At 36.5% G+C, this 20,392-nt stretch overlaps 1 protein-coding gene across 3 annotated transcripts; it reads right to left on the bottom strand.

Moving 5' to 3' along the window:
* On the bottom strand, window positions 2,245–20,156 carry LOC109712229 (TATA-binding protein-associated factor BTAF1). 3 transcript variants are annotated; one of them, XM_020235680.1, is made up of 30 exons: window positions 19,953–20,156; window positions 19,720–19,848; window positions 18,911–19,072; window positions 18,721–18,815; window positions 17,768–17,988; window positions 17,535–17,592; window positions 16,685–16,766; window positions 15,682–16,010; window positions 14,729–14,837; window positions 13,685–14,261; window positions 13,351–13,483; window positions 13,192–13,260; window positions 11,946–12,157; window positions 11,234–11,474; window positions 10,901–11,074; window positions 10,014–10,445; window positions 9,247–9,684; window positions 8,959–9,078; window positions 8,379–8,867; window positions 7,140–7,678; window positions 6,433–6,922; window positions 6,200–6,268; window positions 5,438–5,542; window positions 5,128–5,349; window positions 4,777–5,040; window positions 4,351–4,400; window positions 3,985–4,094; window positions 3,817–3,899; window positions 3,245–3,457; window positions 2,245–2,870 (listed from the first exon to the last, which is right to left on the bottom strand). In XM_020235680.1, the coding sequence occupies exons 3-30, from the start codon at window positions 18,957–18,959 to the stop codon at window positions 2,697–2,699; spliced, it is 6,147 nt and encodes a 2,048-aa protein (XP_020091269.1). In that variant the 5' UTR covers window positions 18,960–19,072; window positions 19,720–19,848; window positions 19,953–20,156; the 3' UTR covers window positions 2,245–2,696. The 3 variants fall into 3 exon arrangements, with proteins under 3 accessions (XP_020091269.1, XP_020091271.1, XP_020091270.1); XM_020235682.1 differs by having other exon boundaries at window positions 18,911–19,067; XM_020235681.1 differs by lacking the exon at window positions 19,720–19,848.

The following is a 20,392-nucleotide window of genomic DNA, read 5'->3' as shown; positions in this document are numbered from 1 at the left end:
ATTAGTCATTCTCAAAAAAAAAAAAATTATTCAAAAATTCATAATTTGTAAATATTTTTTTATTTTAAAATTTAGGTCAAAACGAAAAATTGAAACTTTTCTGAAATTTTGGTAATAAATAAATAAATAAATAAATAAATAAACTAATCGAAAAGGACGCATATCAATTAGGTAGTATTTTGGGCCGCATGGAAGTTCATGTCTTGATATTGGGCCGGTTAAAAGCCCATTCATTGAGTCCAGTAGTCAATTGATTTCGGCCCGTAAGGCATCGAGATTTGGTTTGCCACATTGGGCCGGGCCGGACTATATCGAAAGCAGTGGCTTTGGGAGTCTCGTCACTACCGGTGGGCTCACCGCCCCTGCAGTATCCTCTGTTTTGCCGCAAATCATTTTTTTCGGTGGAGTATTCATCAGAAAACACCGAGGTTATCATTACGGGCGGTGCGCGCGTGTGTGTGTATATATATATATATATCATATATATATATATATTGAACGAATCCTTCTCTCAAAATATTTTTATTCAAAGTTTCATAATTTTAAATGTTTTTTTTTATTTTGAATTTTGTTATGTCGACGAATCCATTTTTTGGTGAAAAAATATTTTGGTTCCTTTTTCTCTTATGCAAAATAAGTAATATGACAAAATAAAATTTTAATTCTTTTTTCTCAAAGAGATAATCTTAAAAACATTTCATATTTTTTCATTTTAGATGAATATTTTTAGATATTTCAATATTATGTACTAATACTTAGTTTTTATATTAATTTTTTATTGATTGCAAGTTTGCAACTAACAATCAAATTTAAATTTAATTTCAGATGTATATTTATGTTTTGATCTCATTTGATTTTATACTTTTATTTCATCTTAAATTCAAAATTAAAATTTAATTACACGTTAAATATTTTTGTATTTTTTTAAATCTGATGAATCCAAAATTTAAGTATGTGTTTAAATTAAAAGTATCGAAATTTTAACTCACATTTAATTCAAATTTAAATTTAATTTTAATCCACTTTAATTAAAATGTGTACATTACAAATTTATTTTTAAATCCAAAATTAAAATTAATTTACTATTTAAACTCAAATTTTATAAAACAAAAAATAATAGTATATTATTATTGTCTACAACAACTATCTAAACTTAAAATTAGAATATGACATATTTTTTAATAAAATATGATGGATAAATTTATTATTTTAAATTTAAATTTTTATTGTAAATTTTTCAATAAATATGATCCACAAGTTTGTGTTAATTTAATATAACTATTAAAATAATTTTTACGTACGTTATAAGTACACTTAGCTAGTGCGTGTGCATATATATATATATATATATATATATAATCTTTGGCTGGAATACTATTAATAGTACCAAGTCATTGGTACTATTAGGTTTTTGATGAAAAATTGTGTGCAGTTAGAATGATAGTGGTCCCCTAGGTTGAGTGGATGGTTGGTTGAATACTCGCACATCTTTTTATCCAACGACCGAAAACTCAATAGTAACAAGGGCTTGGTACTATTAATAATATAGTAACATAATTCTATATATATATATATATATATAGTAGGGGTACAATATTCTTATAGTCCTATATTCTTATGGATATAACATTTTATACTTATAAATTATTTTCAATAATATAACTTTCCGATCCACACCGTCAATATTATTTATTTTAGAACGCAAGAGAGATGGAGAAGATAGATAGTTTTAAGCTCCAATTTGCATTTTTTTGAAAGATAAGTTAAACCTATTTTAACCCAGAAAAGCAAGCAACACTGCACAAGATGCATCCACACTGGTCAATTATTTACTATCCACCATTCATTAGCTTTCTCCTTTCAAACTACTTTTCTAATTAAACGAAAGCTTGAAATTCACTAATGCGGAGAAACAAAAAAAAAAAGACTCTTTTGAAACTGAACTAATACATAGATTATCCTGCAGTGAAGTAGCAAACTACATACCACCACCTGAATTATTTTTTTGAGAGATAGATAGCACGCTACCCGCTTCATTTATTTCATTTAGAAATAAACTTAGCTGCAAACGTGAATCAATTAGGATTCGAACTTGGGTCTCGAGTACCAACCATCAAGCCCTTTGCCACTTGCTCTAGGGACAGTCGGTCACCACCTGGATTATTGTTCACATAAAACGGCGGAAATGCAAAATATAAAAGGAAAATAACTTCCTTTCCCTTTTAGTTCACCTGCAAAACCAGATAAAGAACTTCCATAGTTCCATCCTCTCTTTCCATTCCATTGTCAAAACCATTCACAATGATAAGACTAAACAAAGCATCCATTACACGCTCTCTTTATTTCTTTTTACCAAGAAACCATCACCATAGATTCGAAGAGAGCACAAAAATTAAAAAAAGGAGCTGCAACTTCGATTATAAAAGAAGCCGAAGGTTATATACAACTCCTCAAATTTACACTTATCATGCTTCGGGAGGATCTTCTATCTCTCTTCTACTCTGCAGGGGTAGATTTAAACCCTAACCTCCCAAAAACAAAAGTAGGACGAAAGACCACCTATGTGTTAGTAGCCAGCTTCCTCTTGATCTAATAAATGAGGCCATGTACAAGGAAACAAAAAGAATCAAAAGGGTGTGACACATCAAAATCTTGTGGCCATTTACACTGTACAACCGGCGGCGATTGGTAACCTGTCAGCCATTATTAAGCTTATCCAAGAAATTGTCGATATTGTACTCGTCTGCGTACTGCGACTGATCCCACAGCTCTCCCAATTCACTGAGGATGGCTTTCAAGCCCTTTCCTTTGGGTTTCGAATCTTTATCGGGATCGCTGTTGGAGTTGCCCCCCGTAAGGATGCCACCACCCTGTTTCCATTTTATTGTTGTTAAAAGAGGGATTTCAGAAAACATGTTTATAGCCAACAGACGTCACGAAAATGTTATCTTATTGAACTGAAATGGGAACATTTTACATGAAGTATCTACGCAATGTAAACTATGAATTTTAATACAAATAATAAATATATAGTGAGGCTAGAATAAACTCGAATTTTGGCCCAATTTCTTTCCTTGAAAAATCACTTTCCTCGCAAAATCAACATCAGGCTGTTTGAACTAAAGATTTGAGCTGATGAAAATAAACTAATTTATTTACAATGAAAATAGATAAATGATTCTTTCAGGGGTATATATGTAGAACATTTATATGCAAAAGGAAGACGGGGGGTTGAGCGGGTCACCTTTTTGATGATAGGTGTAGAGGTGAAAAGATCAAGCAGTTGGCCAGTGTTCATGGTTTTGAGGCTAGCATTCTCAGCGTTGATGACGGCGTTAGCAACAGACACCTTGAACTTCTGGAGGCTCATCACTTTCTCCTCCAAGGTGCCACGCATGATGAGGCGATGAACATTCACTACTTTACGCTGCCCCAACCTGTGAGCCCTGTCCATTGCCTACAAAACAAGAATAAGGCATAAGATTTTCACCACACAAAAGAGATAGGCTGTCTAGTCCTTCATAGTTAGTATCTAGCGAGAGGGCTGATTTGAAAGTGAAACTACTAGGCAATGAACATTGTTCAGATAGAAGTGTCAATTGCAGTGTTACAACAAAGGGGTAGATTTCAAAAACTAAGGATTTGGGGTCCTGTTTGATAAAGCATGAAAGTTCATGGGGTATTGGTACATTTATCCCTAAATAAGTATAAAAAAAGACCCATATATAACCAAATGCAAGATAACTACATATAAAACCATTCACAGTGAGCGAGATGGATTCAACAAGAACGGACAACAAAAGCATACGTACAAACCTGGAGGTCTTTCATGGGATTCCAGTCATGTTGCATGAAGACCAATGTATCAGCTGATGTTAGATTCAATCCAAGCCCACCAACTGCAATAACCAGGAGGAAATAAAAAAGAAGAAAAATCAGGGTCTTCCCAGAATTAAACAACTTATAACTAATTTGCAAGCCTACCATGAGTTGTGAGCAGTAGTACATCAATGGTCGGATCTGAATTAAATGCCTTGACGATATCAAATCTCTTCTCTGGTTCAACAGAACCATCTAGGCGCAAGTATGTGACACTGCCATATGTGAAAACTCTTGCATTAAGTAAATCAGGAGTTGTAGAAAAGTTATAGGTAGCAATGGTCAATTCAACAATATAGAAAGAAATTATTAATTATATCAAGCATAGATACTCTAATTAAATGCAAAAGATCAATCAGGCCATTCAAAAGATCAAACGAATATGCTGTCAAATCAGCTAATAATAAATTGAGGCGGCGGCACAGGAAGTGGTAGATGAACACAGGTAGCAAACTATTAGCAAAGACTGACCTTTTCATACGAGACAGGAAAAGATCCCTCTCAATAATGTCAAGAAAAGACTGCAAAAATGTTGACATAAAGTATGAGATCAGAAAGGTAAATAAGAGTGAAGGGCAGAGCAATAGGCATCTGTGCCCATTTGGCCTAACTTTTAGTACTGCTTCTCTACTCCAATATGCAGCTGATAGGCATTTGGTAAACATTACCAAATATTTAGGAGCTTTTGCAGCAGTAAGAAGCTGGAATTAGCTTATCGCTCCAGAAGCAGAAGATCCATTTGAAGATTCTGCCTCTGCAGCAGAGGGAAGCTATAAGAAGGTTTAACAGACGTTGGTGCTCTTCGAACAATTCTGCATAAAAAAGATGTCTGCGGAAGATCCAGCCTGGCCAAACAGGCCGTTAGACCCAACGGCTGATTAGAGATGGATAAGTTACCTTATGCTGAGCAAAGATCAAAACTCGGTGCTGTCCAACCGTCAAAGCACCATCGGAACTTGATGCATCCAATCCTATGCCACACTCTTGAAGAATTTCTTGAAGAGCAACCAATTTAGGAGAATGATGTAGTTCATGAAGTTCTTTGACAATATCTGAACATCCTGGGACAACTTCAGACAGAACATTCCGGAGAGACTCTGGCGGCTTATCACCAACGACCAGCAATGGATGACTGCATAGTTTTAGCAAATATTGCAACGCCTGTAACTCATAGATCAAAATAACAGAAGTTAGAAATATGTCTCAAAAGAAAATCACGAACAGAAATGTATTACTCAGCTATAGAACCTGGAAGACATGACAAGTTGCTTTCCGTGAAGAATTTAATTCTTCTCCTCCTTCATGAGCTTTTACAAGGGTTGATATCTCTTCTTTCGCATCCGAATAAGCGAACCGTTCGTAAAGTTTAACTTGCAAAGGACTAAGGTCACAGAATCTATCCTGAATAATTTTCTCAGGAAGATCAGACAAGACTTCATCTTTCGTCCTCCGAAGGAGGAATGGCATGACCTACAGTTAAAAGAACTTCAAATAACGAGAAAAGTGAAACTACTAATTTTCTGCAGCATGAACATATAATATGTACTCAGAATTTCACCTGCTTATGCAAAGCCTCCATCGCAAGAACCCCAGCTTCAGCATCCTTAGCTGAACATTTCGAATCCCTAGCTGCTAGCAATGGTTTCCCATAGGTAGCTTGAAACTGTAGAAGCCAGCAGAAAGTTCAGTACATAGAAGTGTAAAAGAAGCCAATTAGAAAGTTTCTCACTTTACCACCAATGGAACAATCTTATTTCTATTTAGCTCAGCTCAAAACACAAGCAATCTCAAGTCAATCAGTTTCTATCCATATTGCCATATGGTTACCCATCTAGCATTCCTATTTATGACTGTCTTACATAATAGTACATAACCGCACATAATGAAAACTCACATTTTCTTACGTAAATATGAAAAGTCATCTTTTATCACATCCACTGAACCCTAATTATTAACCTATTATAGAAGTTGGCAGATTAAATGTGGTATTTGAGGTGGACATCACGTCTAAACAGATGAACCTGACATGTGGCAAAGCTTATTCATCAACTTCACTTTGCAGTTAAGTGTTTAGACACCCATAGCATTACTCTTTGAGGAAATATGTTACACAAGTACGTCTTACAGTTTTCAAACCAATCGATCATGTGCCTTTTCAAAGCAATAGCTGTGATATGAAAGCATATAGTAATAACTTTAAAAACAACAAAAATCCAACAAGCATGACAATCAGCGGAATAACTCACATGTCATTACTGAAGTCAAGAAAGTAAAATCAAGTCGAAAGTGAAACTCTATTTGTGCTAAAACAAAATTTTACCTGTTTTTCAGTCCCAAGAAACCCAGGCATTAAGAAATCAAACAGAGACCACAACTCCAAGACATTATTCTGCAGTTAAAATTGAACTTTATCACAGTTGTGGACAGCAAATGGTTGCAGGAAATGGATCTCATCCGAACTTAATTAGACAACATAAATAACAAACTGCTATTAAATAAGAAATATAAAAAGGAAAGAAAAAGGAAAAGAAACCCAGCTAGAGCTAATGTTACCTGTATAGGTGTGCCACTTAAAATAAGGCGATGTTCTGCTTTTAACTGTTTCACCGCAGAAGTTATTTTGGATTTTGAACTTTTGATGATGTGGCCTTCATCTAGAATACAATAGTTCCAAGCTAGTTTGCCAAGATAATCAATATCCTTCCGAACAATGTCATATGATGTGATAATGACATTGCAAGCACCAAATTGACCACGAAGTGAAGTTCTCTCTTGGATGGAACCAACATACTGAAGAGTAGTCAACACAGAACTGTCTACATATTTTTCAATCTCATATGCCCAGTGACCCACTAATGTAGAAGGGCAGATGATCAAAGACTTTGGATCCTTTTCTTTACATTGTGCACGCCATTCTGCAATGTCACTTGCTACAATAGCTGATGCCTGAAGAGTTTTTCCCAGCCCCATGTCATCGCATAAGATGCCGTGCAGTTTGAACCGCCTTAGGAAAGCTAACCAGTTGATTCCTTCCTGCTGGTACCTATATTCACCAACCAGAATTCCAAATTAAAAGCATCATCTAACTGTAAATTCCCCACATGCCAGTGTACATGAGAAAAGAATGCAATTTGTTGAACATTGTTGCAATGGAAACTTGGATTCATGCAGGCACGCATTCTAAAATTAACGAGAAGCAAAAATTATTTACCAGTGACAAAAAGAACATCAAACAAAAGAATGATAAACAGATGAAATACCTCCTCAATCCCACTTTAAGATCGATGCATAGATTGTAATCATCGATATGAGAGTTATCAAGAAGCTGTTCTAAGAACTGCGCATCTTCCGTACTCCTAGATAGGCGTTCAGTTAGCCCATCAGGAGGAGGAACTCCCCTGGCTAATGGTAGCAAAGGTACAAGGGAAGCAAAACTGTGAGTCACACTCTGGCGGACCCCACGATCACAATCGCTCATGCACCTGAGGAGAGGGACTACAAGTAAAGGAGCATAAGGTACCAACTCCACACCCAGCCCCTGAACAAGAAGGCTGACAAGCATCCCCGCACCCTGTCTTGCATGAACTGATGATGTATCAGACAACATAGGAATAACATTCTCAATCACAACACCCATTACATCAGCAGTCATTGACTTCGCCATTGAGGTGATGCATCGCGATGCAGCTAATCTCACTGCAACATGGGAATGGCGCATGCACGCAAGAATGCAAGGAAGTAGATTGAGCAATTGAGGTCTCAATGACTCGACAACATAAGGTGCAATTGAACGAATCACCTGCTTGAAAGAAGAGGCATTAATGTATGTGTAAAGCGTTCATCTATGTAACAAATATTAATAGTCAGCAACATCATCCAAGCTTTTTTTAGGACATAGTATAACAAACAATTCAAGGATCAAAGTACCACAATTGGGGTTCAGAGATCCTCATGATGCTATCAACGACATCATTAGTAAATGGAGCCTATTCCTAGCAATAGAAGGGTCAAAAAACGGAAGGGGATTGTAAAGAAAATATGAGCCCAGTTACAGATAGTGCAATCTAATTCTTTTGGTTGCAGTTTGGGCTACCACAGCCCCAAGGTAAATTGAGCATCTAGCCTTCTAGACATGAGAAAGCCTAGACAAGGGAGAGAGTTAAGGAAGAGAAAAAGAATACAAAGTAACGATAATAAAATGGTAGATCAATCTTATCAAGTAATAGAAGTATTTAGAAGTAATAGGACAATCCTTCAAATAGTTTGTCTCAATTGGACATGTAATATACATGTCGAAACCTCTATATGTTCATCCAAAGCAGAGCTGACAACAAGAAAATTCAATGTACTGCTATCTTAACCGTCTGTCTCCACAAATTTTTAATATGACGAGAAACCTGATATTCCTTAATTCTTTCAACAAAATACAAGATGAATTGTCCTCCCCAAAATCATGGTTCAAAAGAATTAGCAAAATAAGCAAAAAAGAAAAAAAAAACCTGGATGTTATTTATCAAAGTCTGTGGTTCCTTATCCTCAAAAGCCCTGCTTAATTGTAAGACTTGCTGGTTATCGGTTGGAAGCTGACCGTCAGCATATATGGGTTTGAGAACCTCAGTTAGGCAATCCCACAATTTTGGAAGTTTATCGAATAGTGAAGGCCCAAATTTCTCACACAGGTACTTAAGTGCCATTTCTGACCCACGTCTGCTTATGAAACCTTCCACCTTTGACCTATCTTCACTGGCTGAAAGCACTGGAAGTTTAGTTTTTTGACTGCTGCCTGCCTTCCCAAAAGACAACAAGTTTTGTTCTTCAATGACCTCCATAGAGTTTATGACTGCAGCCTGCGGTGTCTCATAAACATCAGAGCATGTTAAGCTGCAGAGGTTCTTAATTAGCTTGTCATTTGGCCCAGGCTTACGACCAACACAATTATAAATTAGCTCGGCCAGGGCTTCGGCAGCCTTCTGTTGCAATATTTCCTCCTGTGTCACATTTTAAACATAATTTAGTTTAGGCCATTAATTAGATTAAAATGATCTATTATCAAATGATATCAAGATGAAAAACCCATACCTGTTCTCTTTTGACAGCAGCCATTAAAGGCAAAATTACTGGATTAAGTCTACTAGGTAACTCTGACATCCATACTACAGCAGAAGCAACTAATGCTGAGACTGCAACATGTAAATTATTCTGCACAAATACTTCAAATCAGAAAAATGCATGTGAAATTAAAAAAAAATAAAGTAGGCATGATCAATTCAAAAAAAAAAAACTTCTATAGCTGTTTGTTAAAATATTAAGAGCAACCGCCCAGATCAAGAGCAAAATGATGTGAAAAGGATGGCATAAGCAATAGACCTGAACACATTTTAAGTAGCCTGCTGTAGACAAAAGTCGTTGTTTTGCTGATTCTAACTCATCCAAAAGGCGTTTTTCAATATTAGAGGCGGCATGTGATTCGGCAGGTGATGGGAGCCTCGAAGCGAAATTAATTGCCTCATCAATACCAATCATGTCCAAATTAGAGTTAAAACTAGATAAATATTCTTTGAAAATGCCACAAGATTCAACTATGTGGAACAAACTGCTGGCCTCACTACGCATCTTAGAGTATGTTCTTGAAAGTTCAGCATAAGGGAGAATTGAATCCTTTGTAGGAAATGCAGGATCTGAGCATGCTAGCAAATCCAGCAACCATTTTTTCACACGGTCCAAAACACCAAGCAAGACTCGACTTAGAGCTGGATCCCTGCTTTGAAGCTCTTTGAACCAAGCTACAAGAACCATAGATGCTACCTGCAAAAATAGCCATTATTTTATCACACAAGCAAAACTTATGAATCACTCAGATCATCCATTTCCACAGAAGCAACCTGAATTTTCACATATAACCCTCGAGAGTGCAGATTCATTAAAGGATACCTTTAATTTTGGAGAGATCTGGTTCATGACATTAGAAAATGCTTTTATGAGGGATATATTTGTAAGTACTCAGGTATATATGCAAAACCTTAACTTTTGACATGCATATGTGAAAATTCAGAGTTTGCAGGGTTATATGTGGGAACAGATAATCTTGCAGGGATATATACATATATATATTCCAATAAAACTGGGATGCTTACTTGTCTCTGGACTCCTGAGAGAGAGATAAGGTCATTCCACAATGGATCAACAACAACTTGCCAGGAACTCTCAGGCAACTTAGAAGCAAGAATCCCCAAGGCAGTTGCAGTGAGTACACGTGTATGAGTAACAGACTTCTCGGAGTCAGCACCTACAGTTATTTTAGTAACCGTAGTGGTAGTAACATCAAGATTTTTCTCTGGAGAAGCACTTTCTTTGGCAGAATTAAAAGAAAACACTTTATCAGTAGTATCATTTTCCAGCTTCACTGCTCTCATCTTAGCAGCAGCTCTGTAATGGCTTCTGCGCGGAAGTGCAACTGGCCAGAACATTTTCGTCGAGTCCAAAGTGGATCCATATGGGGTGGTTGCGAGCTGAACCCAAAAAGAAAAATATGACCTCGCAGCAGATTCCAAGTCCTGCTCTGGGCACTGCAATTAAAAGAATTGTGTTTACTTACATCTTTGATAATTACCCCAACCGTTACCTCTACAGACTTTACATGACCTCTGGCAAAGTTTGAAATGGGCACCTAAGCTACAAAAATTTTGATTTTACTTCCTAACCTTAAATAATGTTTATTTAAATATCCACCAACCTTAATAGAATTTTTGACTTTCTTTTTATGGAATGTTCTATAACCTAAAAAAATATTCTGTTACCTGATGTACTATTCAATAACAATTTTTTGACAGAAATTGTCACATTTATGGCCTAAGTTGGAGTTTTCCAAAAACAGAAGTAACGAAAGGTTAGATAGTAAATTCACTAGTTTTACACTTCAGGTTCTGTTCAAATTTTCTTAAGATAAAATCCATATATTTTGACCTTCTTTATATCTAGAAGAGCAAAGAGAAACCAAGCTGTTTGGGAGCAATCAGACTACCTGAAGCAGAAGCCTCCAAACCCTCTCAGAAGACTGAACAATCTCATCATTGGATTCCAAAAGTAGATTTTGGAAAACAATCCTCAATGCATCGCCCAAGATAGAAGTCGTCCACAAATTAGAAGTCAATGTCTCAGTAGAGCTCTTAGTGTTACCAACTTCAAGAAGCCGCTCCTGCATAAGCTCATGAAATTGAAAAGGTTAAACTGTGGGCACAAAATTTTCTACTTTAAAGAAGCCTCAATTCAAGGAAAAAGGCAGTTGCATCTAGCGAGAAGAACCATTAAAGAAAGATCCCAAAATTTAAACTGGACAACAGAAAAGTGGGTATACCAATGTACGTATAGCAGAATGGCGAACTGAACTAATACTATGTCTCATAAAGGGCCACAAGCGCGGTGTCAGAGTGGCCAATGAGTAAGGATTCTCCTTAAATTTGGTGCTTTCACCTTGTTCATCAACTTGGGATATTTGGTTAAGATCAAATTCTTGTTTCTCCACCAAGTTCAATGAGCCCAAAATCTTTGGAAACATCTCAGTCTGAGAATATATTTCTGCCAACAGGTTCATAATGCTGCAATGGAAAACACCATATTGAGGTAAACAATTCGTTATTGACCATAAAATTTGCTATTTGCAAGTTAAAGCAATTGTCTAAAATGATGTTATTTCCTAAAATAAAGCATGGGCTGTGGGAATTGATACATTTAAAAAAACTATGAAACTTAATGACATAAAATTGCTCAAAATACTGAAATAAAATTATTTGGGTTTCACCATAAACCTGATTTTAAACCTAATATAGCACAGGACATGTAGAAAAGTTACGTGATGCAACACAAAAAAAAAAAAAATTATAACCCATTGATTCCCCAGATCATCTGAAATTAACTAACAACTCTAGTATAACCAAAAGCAAGAGACAGCAGCAATGACCATTTTTGCTGCTAAATGTTAAGTTGTCTATATAAGAACTTCAAAGACAATTATTATAATAGGTCCTTTCTCCATTGTGACGAGGACAATGAAACGGGATGATAAATACCTGCTCGTAGACGGGCTCAAATCATCGAGATCAAGCAAAATATCCCAAAGCAACATCATAATCGACTGTAACATACGGTCATTGAGGGAGACTATGGATGCAGCAGTGGGTATCAGTGCCTCAGCAGCGACAGCTCGCACGTCATCATCTGGATCCTCCAGCCCAGCTTTACAGGCAGGGAGGACATAGGTAAGCAGATCCTGAAGCATGTCCTGGATCAGGGAAAGGAAAACATAAATACACTATGAAGTTTAAACATCAGATTATCAAAACCAACCTTAAATGCAATAAGTGCTAACCAAACCTTGTTGTGCATGCTAGAAGGTTAACCTAACAAGAAACTTAAAACAAGCAAACTCAAACTTCCTTGCCACGCAACACTCTAGATGATAAAATAAAATTTACCCTCTAGTTGGAACTTAATACCCTTCACACTCCGAAAATCACAATATGTAAATGATCATATTAGGGCATATTCTCACTATTTCCACACCATTGTTTTTCTGTTTGAGAAACAGCCATTCATTCACTGTTGTGTGTGTGCACTGTTTGAAGGGGGGGGGCCAGGGGGAAGGGGAGGGGACCTCTAGCTGCATTGCATTCTAGAAAAATATTCTCCTCTGTACATTATACATATATGGTCCTTCATTTTAAGAACACACCAATTTAATAGCTGTTTTTAGTTCTAAAACATGCAAATCACATTTGATATGCATTGCCAAATAGAAATTTTACGTTTTTCCTCTCCTGTTGCTCAAACATAGCATTCAACCATAATGTTCTGCCATAAAATAATCAGGCTTCTAACACATTACAGTTTCATTTTAAGGAGAATATATATATATATATATATATAGAGAGAGAGAGAGAGAGAGAGAGAGAGAGAGAGAGAGAGAGCTAGAATACTTTCAAAAGCACCATGAAGGTGGTGCTTTTGAGTTTTTAGCCGTAGGATGGAGAGATGTGAGGTTGAGATGATGGTGGTAGGTGGTGGTAGGTAGTGGTAGGTGAAATAGTGTTTGATCCAAAAGCTATTAGTAATCAAGAAGTAGATCCAAGGGCTAGAAACTTAGAAGCACCAAGGAGTTGGTACTTCTAAAAGTATTCTAGCTCAATTTTATATATATATATTAAACAGCAGTTTTGAACATGTCAAGTTAATATGTGACTCTATAATACTGATGACAGTCAGCAGTCATTTCTTTGCTTAGCAGTTAAAGAGAATACCACAAGTAAGGTCAAGTACCTGTCGAACAGCTATTAAATATTTTATCCCAAGAAGGCTTCCATGACGAACCTCCCATTCTTGCCTATACTGAAAGGAAAAGAAGAGAAAGAGCATACGAGGGAATGCATTTTTTAACAAAGGTTTAGAATTTACAAAAGAGCATAAAATAACATATACCTGCATATGTAGTAAGATATTCAGAGTCTCATGAACTAATGAAGGGTGCATAAACTTCAACACAGCACCAAGAGCCTGAGCACAGGTCTCACGAACAGGGGCCACAACCTGATCAGACACGTAATCGCCAAAGCTACGAGGAAAAAAAAACTCAAATAAACAATAGCCAAAACAAAATTTCAGGTTTATTTCATTATTTGATAAAGCACATAGAAAGAGAACACAAAGGGCATGAAACAAAGAAAGAGCAAAAGTGCATAACTGAATATTCCAATTTTAATGCTTAACTAATGATTGGAATTTTTAACCACACCAAACCTTGCTATGCACATACCGATCTAAAGAGAGTACGCAGAGAAACCGAATAGCACAATCTTGAAGAAATTCCCAGTTCTTAATCCACGACAGCCTTCCCAACTTAATCAGCTTCATAAGCTTGGAGTTTTGAGGAAGACTTGCAAGAAAACCAGCCGATAAACTGGAGCTACTTAAATCCTCAATTTTGCATGATGGAGTAGAGCCATTATTACATAAATCCAATTCTGCCTTTACACAGGCACTATTAGGGACTTCATTAACAAATGTTTGAGTTGATTCCCTAGGACCAGCTTCTACATTTGTGTAACAACCATTGCTAAGCTCCTTGTCTAAACTGCTAGCTTTAATCTCATAAGGATTGGAGTCATCGGCAAACTTTTGTCTCTTCAAGTCAGATTCATACTCATCCGCCGCAAATTGCTCATTTAGATCAATTTCTCGAGACCTTTTTATCACACCCAAATAATTCTTACCATCAACTTCAGCAATAGGCCTTTCCAAACTAGGGTCGGGAAAATACACTCCGGCATAGGCACCTTGATATGTTAAAATTTCCCTCAGTGCCATAATACTACCGTGACGAACTTCCCACACTGTCAACCAACAAAAAGTTAGGTGGTTGACCAAGATAAAAAGCTGGTGATAACTGGGGATCAGTAACATGTAGTACCAGTATAATAGAAAGGTAAAAGATACAGATCTTACCTGACCCCAGTGCATTCTGAAATGAGTGCCTGAACTTTCAAATTATTATTTTACTACTAGATCTTTACGGTGATTTCAGAAAATTCTGGTGTTGTGTTAGAATTTAATGGTTTCCATTAAAAAATTATAAAACATTACATCAAACAACAGAATAATCTGTTTGGTTAGAGAATTTTCTGTCAAAAAAAAGGTTAAGAATAATGCGATGCTCTAAAGGTCAGGTAGTTAAATAAAACATATTGTAAGGTTGGCTAGAAGGATTAAAATTTCAGGTATTCATGGTACCATATAGTTCAGGCAACATCTGTATACTACTACCTGAAGAAAAAAGGGAAAAAAAAAAAGAGAGACTTACTAGGGTCAAATATATCATGAATAAGCTGATCCACAAATTGTTGAAAAGGCCATCGCCCACTCTCATCAAAATCTGGATTGTCTTCAAATTCCATTGCATCTGCCAAATCCTGCAAAAGAAACCGACACAAACTCTAAATGAACAACTTTATCTACATTAATAAACTAAAGTTAGGATAAGAAAGAGCTCTAAATAGTTTCCGTTCATAAGAATAACTGATCCCACAACTTCCATCCTGTGAAATTTTCTGTTTAATGGAGTGTAGATACACAACTATACAGACATTAATATATACGATATATAAAAATCAAACAGTTACATAGCAAGAATAATTTGAATGAAGATGAAGGCATTTTCAAAATAAGACCATTAATTTCGGCACTTCTGCAACAACAAAAAACATGACAACAAACTAAAATGTTATTATAACAAGGTAATCAATAAAAACAAGATGTTGAGAGGAATAGCCATAACTAAATCTTATAACAATTAGATCCTATTAAGAGATTTAAAAGGAAGGCTAGTATACATGAACCCTTAATTGGCTGATACTAGTTCAATTCAAGACGAGAGCTCCACCACACATGATTGTTTTACAAAGAAAAAAAGAGATTAATCTAAGCGATAATACATCTAACTTAATTCGAAGCCAGGGAAGCTGTAACGAAGTTGATGCATTTATCAACGCCAAATTCTTCTGTGAGGCGAAGCAATCAGAATGATACAAGGCAAGTAGGCACAATGTAACTTGCCTAAAGGAGACAATAGTTTAAGAAAAATATGGTAGACCACTATTACACTTGTTAACATCACTAAAGAAGCTGAAGAGCAGAAAACTGTCTCTGTTAGTATATCGTACTTCAGCCTTCTCCAAGTATCAACAAAAGTCAGCACACATGTAGAGAGAATAAGTACTTGGACATATAGTCACAAGAATATTATTTGATCTTTACCTTATTGGCCCCTGCTGGATCAGAAGACAGGTCCTTAGGCACTGCTGAATTGGGGACCTCAAGATCGTCATCCTCCGTTAAGGATTTTGTATGATCCTTTGCATTATTTTTTGCTTTGCGTTTAAGTAAATTCAATTCTCTCGCACTTAACCGTCTCGGACGATAATTAGGGACCATGGTAGCAACTAGTTGTTGAATATTCTGTGCAGATGGTGATGCATAAAATCCACTATTCTGTCCATTTGCACCCCAGTATCCTCTATGTGCCAAAAGATCTTCATCGTTGATCACATCATTCACATCCATAAACTGCTCACAAACATCTAATCCTGCACTAGAATAATCTTGTAAATATAAAATAAGATTCTCAAATATGGAAGAGAGATTACAACAAGAAGGAAAAGCAAAATGCCACTACAAAGTTAATCTGTAAGACACAGAGGGAAAATACCTGTAACAATCCAAAATCGTTTATTTACTATGTGAGAAACAAATATTTGTTTGCATTATTCTCTATTAGTTATCCCGTGATATCTTCATATTCTAAGGTATCTTAGGGTTCCTTCATAGAGAATCTCCGAATGAATTAGAAGAAAACAGAGGTCATGAGGTACCAAGTGATCAAACAAACCTATATACACAACATACATGAGCATAGAACTAAAATTCCCAGGCTTAAGCCAGTCAAAAGTAATCTAATGACATAATGGTTATATCTACTTCACTATATATGTAAAAATATGTCCACAATACTCGATTATTAGAATAAGTGCTAACATCCATCTTAGTAACATCTTCGAGTAAATGCACCTAAAGGCGTGCATAATCTAAACTGTTCGTGTTTCAATCATGTGTCAAACAAATCCTGGTAAACCTCATAAAAGTAATAATAGAGGTAACAAAATGCAAATATTAATAACTAAAATTGCAATTATTTCTGCTCCTGTAAAGAAATATTAAAAGAATAACTCTAATAAAGTGAAGAAAGGAGAAGTTATCTAACCCAAGCGACGGCGAAGGTTTTGCTTCTGACGAGCTAAGCGCTCTGCTGGGTTCTTACTCTTATCACTTGCAACATCATACTCCTAATAATAAAAGAATAAAAAGTTATGAAATAACAGTTAGTGGTATGAAAGTTTCTTATAACCAGCTAATATCAGCAATTGTTAAGAAAGAAACTAAATATATAAAATATCATAATTAGGATGCATGATTGCATTTGAGAAAACATTATATTTAAGTTCAATTATGCAGCAAAAACAGCAGGACTACGCCATTCAAACTACAGGAAATAACAAAAAAAAAAAAAGGAAGCCTCTGCGGCATTAACAAAAGGAAAAAAAAGAATTTCAAGAATCCCTAAATTATTTTATACCAATTCTTTGCAAATACGATTGATTTGACATAGCCTCAAAAAAAAAGCAATCAAGACAGACATAATTAGAAAAACATAGTTGAACAAACTTTGACAAAAAATAAAATAAAATAAATAGCATATCAAGCAAGCAACCACCATCTACCTAATAGTTTCTCTTAAGATGACCCTTCATGGCAATAATACAGCAGTAGGCCAAAACAGGTTGACACATATACCTCTAGGCATGTAAACTATAAACACAGTGATGCTAGTTGCAACAAACACAGTGTAATCATATCAATATTTTTTAGGACTTCTTTTACCAATCAATAGCTGCACACAGTAGAATCATAATGAGCAGGTGAGCATGAAGAAAACTAACACTAATAAAACAAATAAACGAACTTATCATGTATTTTTAAAGGGACAACTAAATATAATATAGATCATACAGTAATCAATACTGATTTTCAAACAAAATAGACTTGTCCAATACCTGTCCCCCCGAAGCCAATAAAGTAGATCCAAATTCCAACACTTTATTAACATCAAAACTGCAAGTGAAAGGGGGGGAAGAAAATCAATTTCCATTTGTTCACGTACATGGTTTGCTATTCACATCAATAAAGTAAATCACAACAAAATAAAACTATCTCAAATTAAGTCCAAAAAAAAAAAACACAATAGCTAAAGGAACGTAAGCAACAAATAACCATTTTCTAAGAGCACCTTCTGAAAGTGAGACCTGAAGCTACGTTAGGATCAAAACTTGACCATGCCAATCCAATGTCTTTAGCAGCATCAGAAAATCCAGCCTCCACTACTTCTGCTTCCACAGATGCAAATAACTCCTTAAGAGATGCGTGCTTGACATTCTCAGCTATTGCACCTATAGCATGAGCAGCAGCAACCCTTGTTTCCCAGTTCCTGCTGCGGAGATATTGAGAAACCTGCAATTTGCAAACAATGGGGAATGGTAGCTATTTATGCTTATCTATTAAAAGAACAAAGTATAAGACAGTTGGTGCTATAAATATTTTGGTGGAAATTTCCTAATCAAACATGTCAATAACATGCAATGGAGACAAATTGACATTCTCAAAAAGCAACATTTCAAATAGGAAAAATGATTGTGCCATATGAAAGCATCTGACTAAGCACCAGAACTGAACAAACAGAAGTCAAATAGACACCCTATACACAGACTTCCAATTCATCCAAACGGCTAAAGGAAACAGATGGTATTAAATAATCAAGGAGTCATTCAATTCCTTGGAAGGAACCCTAATGCCTAGGATACAGCATATGAGCTAAGTGGAGCAGTAGTGACTCGGGCAATAGTTCTCTTTTCAACAAATCTACTCATGTAATCATTCACATATACATGAATATGAAACAGCGGAATCCAAGTATCAAAGAGAGAACAAGGGTTCTTGATTTCGATCTAGATACTGAAAAGCATTCTCTAAAATAAGCTAAACAAATTTGGATGTTCTATATGCTAAAGTCACAAACGCCTCATATCAGCAATTAAAATTATCAATTTCGAGACAACTTAATCCTTAGGAAGATAGAAAGTAGTCTTTTTCTATCTGGAGGGTGATATTTTCAATTGACAGAATACTAAACAATCATAGAAAAAGCACATTTTAGAAGCTGCAGCTCAGAAGCCAATTGCATACCTTTTTCAGCAATGCGTTTAAATCTTGAGGATGAGATTTAGCAATGTCACCAATTTGTCGAGCAGCGGCAATCCTTGTTGCTTGAGTTGAGCCAGCTTATTATCATTAAAGAAGTTTTCAATACCAGAAGAGGAGGTATAATATAAGATGACAATCATGCATTTATGATCTTATATACAAAAAAGGATACTGTCCAGTAAGGTGAGCAACCGGTGTAGACGAGATGAATTTTGGGCCATGAAGAACTAAGTTCTGCAGGATCTTTCATCCAAAGAAGTATGTGGACATGCACAATACTCCTTATCCAATATCCCAGTTTAAGGTTATTTCCTCACAATATATACTCGCTGCCCTGAGAGGAAAAGAGAAAAGATAGAGGGTCTTAAGCAGCCATTATCTGGATAAACCAAAAGGTCAATTGTCCACTAAGAAAACAAGAGGTCAAGAGGACATATTCACAGATACAAACCTCCGCCTCCCTTGCATGCATCTACATTTATATATGTACAGATATAAAGAGTTGATGCAAGCAAAAATACACCTACTCAAAGGCAAGAAAAGATTAAAAATATTCGATATAATGAAACTTTTCCCGTGAAGTAGTTGCAGCTCCAGTTTTTGGGTAAATGCATACATCTATGGAGAAAACAATCAGTCAAAAATTTCAGCCACCTTGAACGAGATTCAACCATAGGATTCCAGGTCAATTTCAAAATTGGTAGATTAAACAAGTCCGATTCAAAATCAGAGCTTCGGTTACACATCGAAACGGGAGTCCGAAGGGATGCAATCATTCCAATTCCAATTCCCACCACAAGCCAGGCACATTCCCAACCAAACATGCCCAAACTGAATTGCGACATGAGCTCATCCTGTGATTGTCAGCTGAATGTTTCACGGTTATCCGTGAACAATTTGCTTCATCACCTTGACCCTGGTTACGAAGGTACCTATTTGCCGGAGACAAAAGAAATCATTCTGGCAAATGTTGATACCCACCTGTGCACAACATCTTCTTCTCGTGGATCGATTTTAAATATCACCGTCCCACTCTTGGTTGGCCCCTTTCTCCTTCCCGATTTGCCGTAAACATTGACAAACCAGTCCAATTGTTTTGGTATGTTGATACTAATATTTTTTTTTTCACATCAAGATCAAGAGAGAGAGAGCACATGAGCGCCCATTAAAACGAAACCATATTAGAAATTTGGTAATAGAATGGGGAGTCGTACCTTCGAAAGGGCGTCGAACACCTTCTAGGGATCTCGTCGTCTGCGGCGGCGGGTAAAGAATTAGGGTTAGGGTTAAAAAGAGAGAAAGAGAGAGAGAGAGAGAGGAGAGGAGGGAAGGAGAGAACGAGAGGAATGAAGGGGGGAGGGAGGTGGGTCGCGGGATTAGGGTTAGAGTTAATAGTGAAAGAGGAGGGGCAGCGGGGGGCGGTGCGAGCGTGACGATCACCCCCGACCGTGGGGGCGTTGGCTTATTACGGTGTCCGGTTGTGGGCCGTGTTCGGCCCATCACTTTTCTGGCTCATTTAGGCCTGTACTCTTATTAGGCCCTACTCCAGCCCTTTCTAACCTGGCCACCACTTTAGTACTTGCACACACTTTTGAATTGTTCAACACAAGCCTAATAGAACTACAAATTGGCCCACACACATTTTGTAGTGGGC

This window comes from Ananas comosus, linkage group 6 (genome assembly GCF_001540865.1).
Source record: "Ananas comosus cultivar F153 linkage group 6, ASM154086v1, whole genome shotgun sequence".
Taxonomy (NCBI): Eukaryota; Viridiplantae; Streptophyta; class Magnoliopsida; order Poales; family Bromeliaceae; genus Ananas; species Ananas comosus.
The sequence above is the reverse complement of the archived record's forward strand: the minus strand, read 5'-3'. Positions and strand labels throughout refer to the sequence as shown.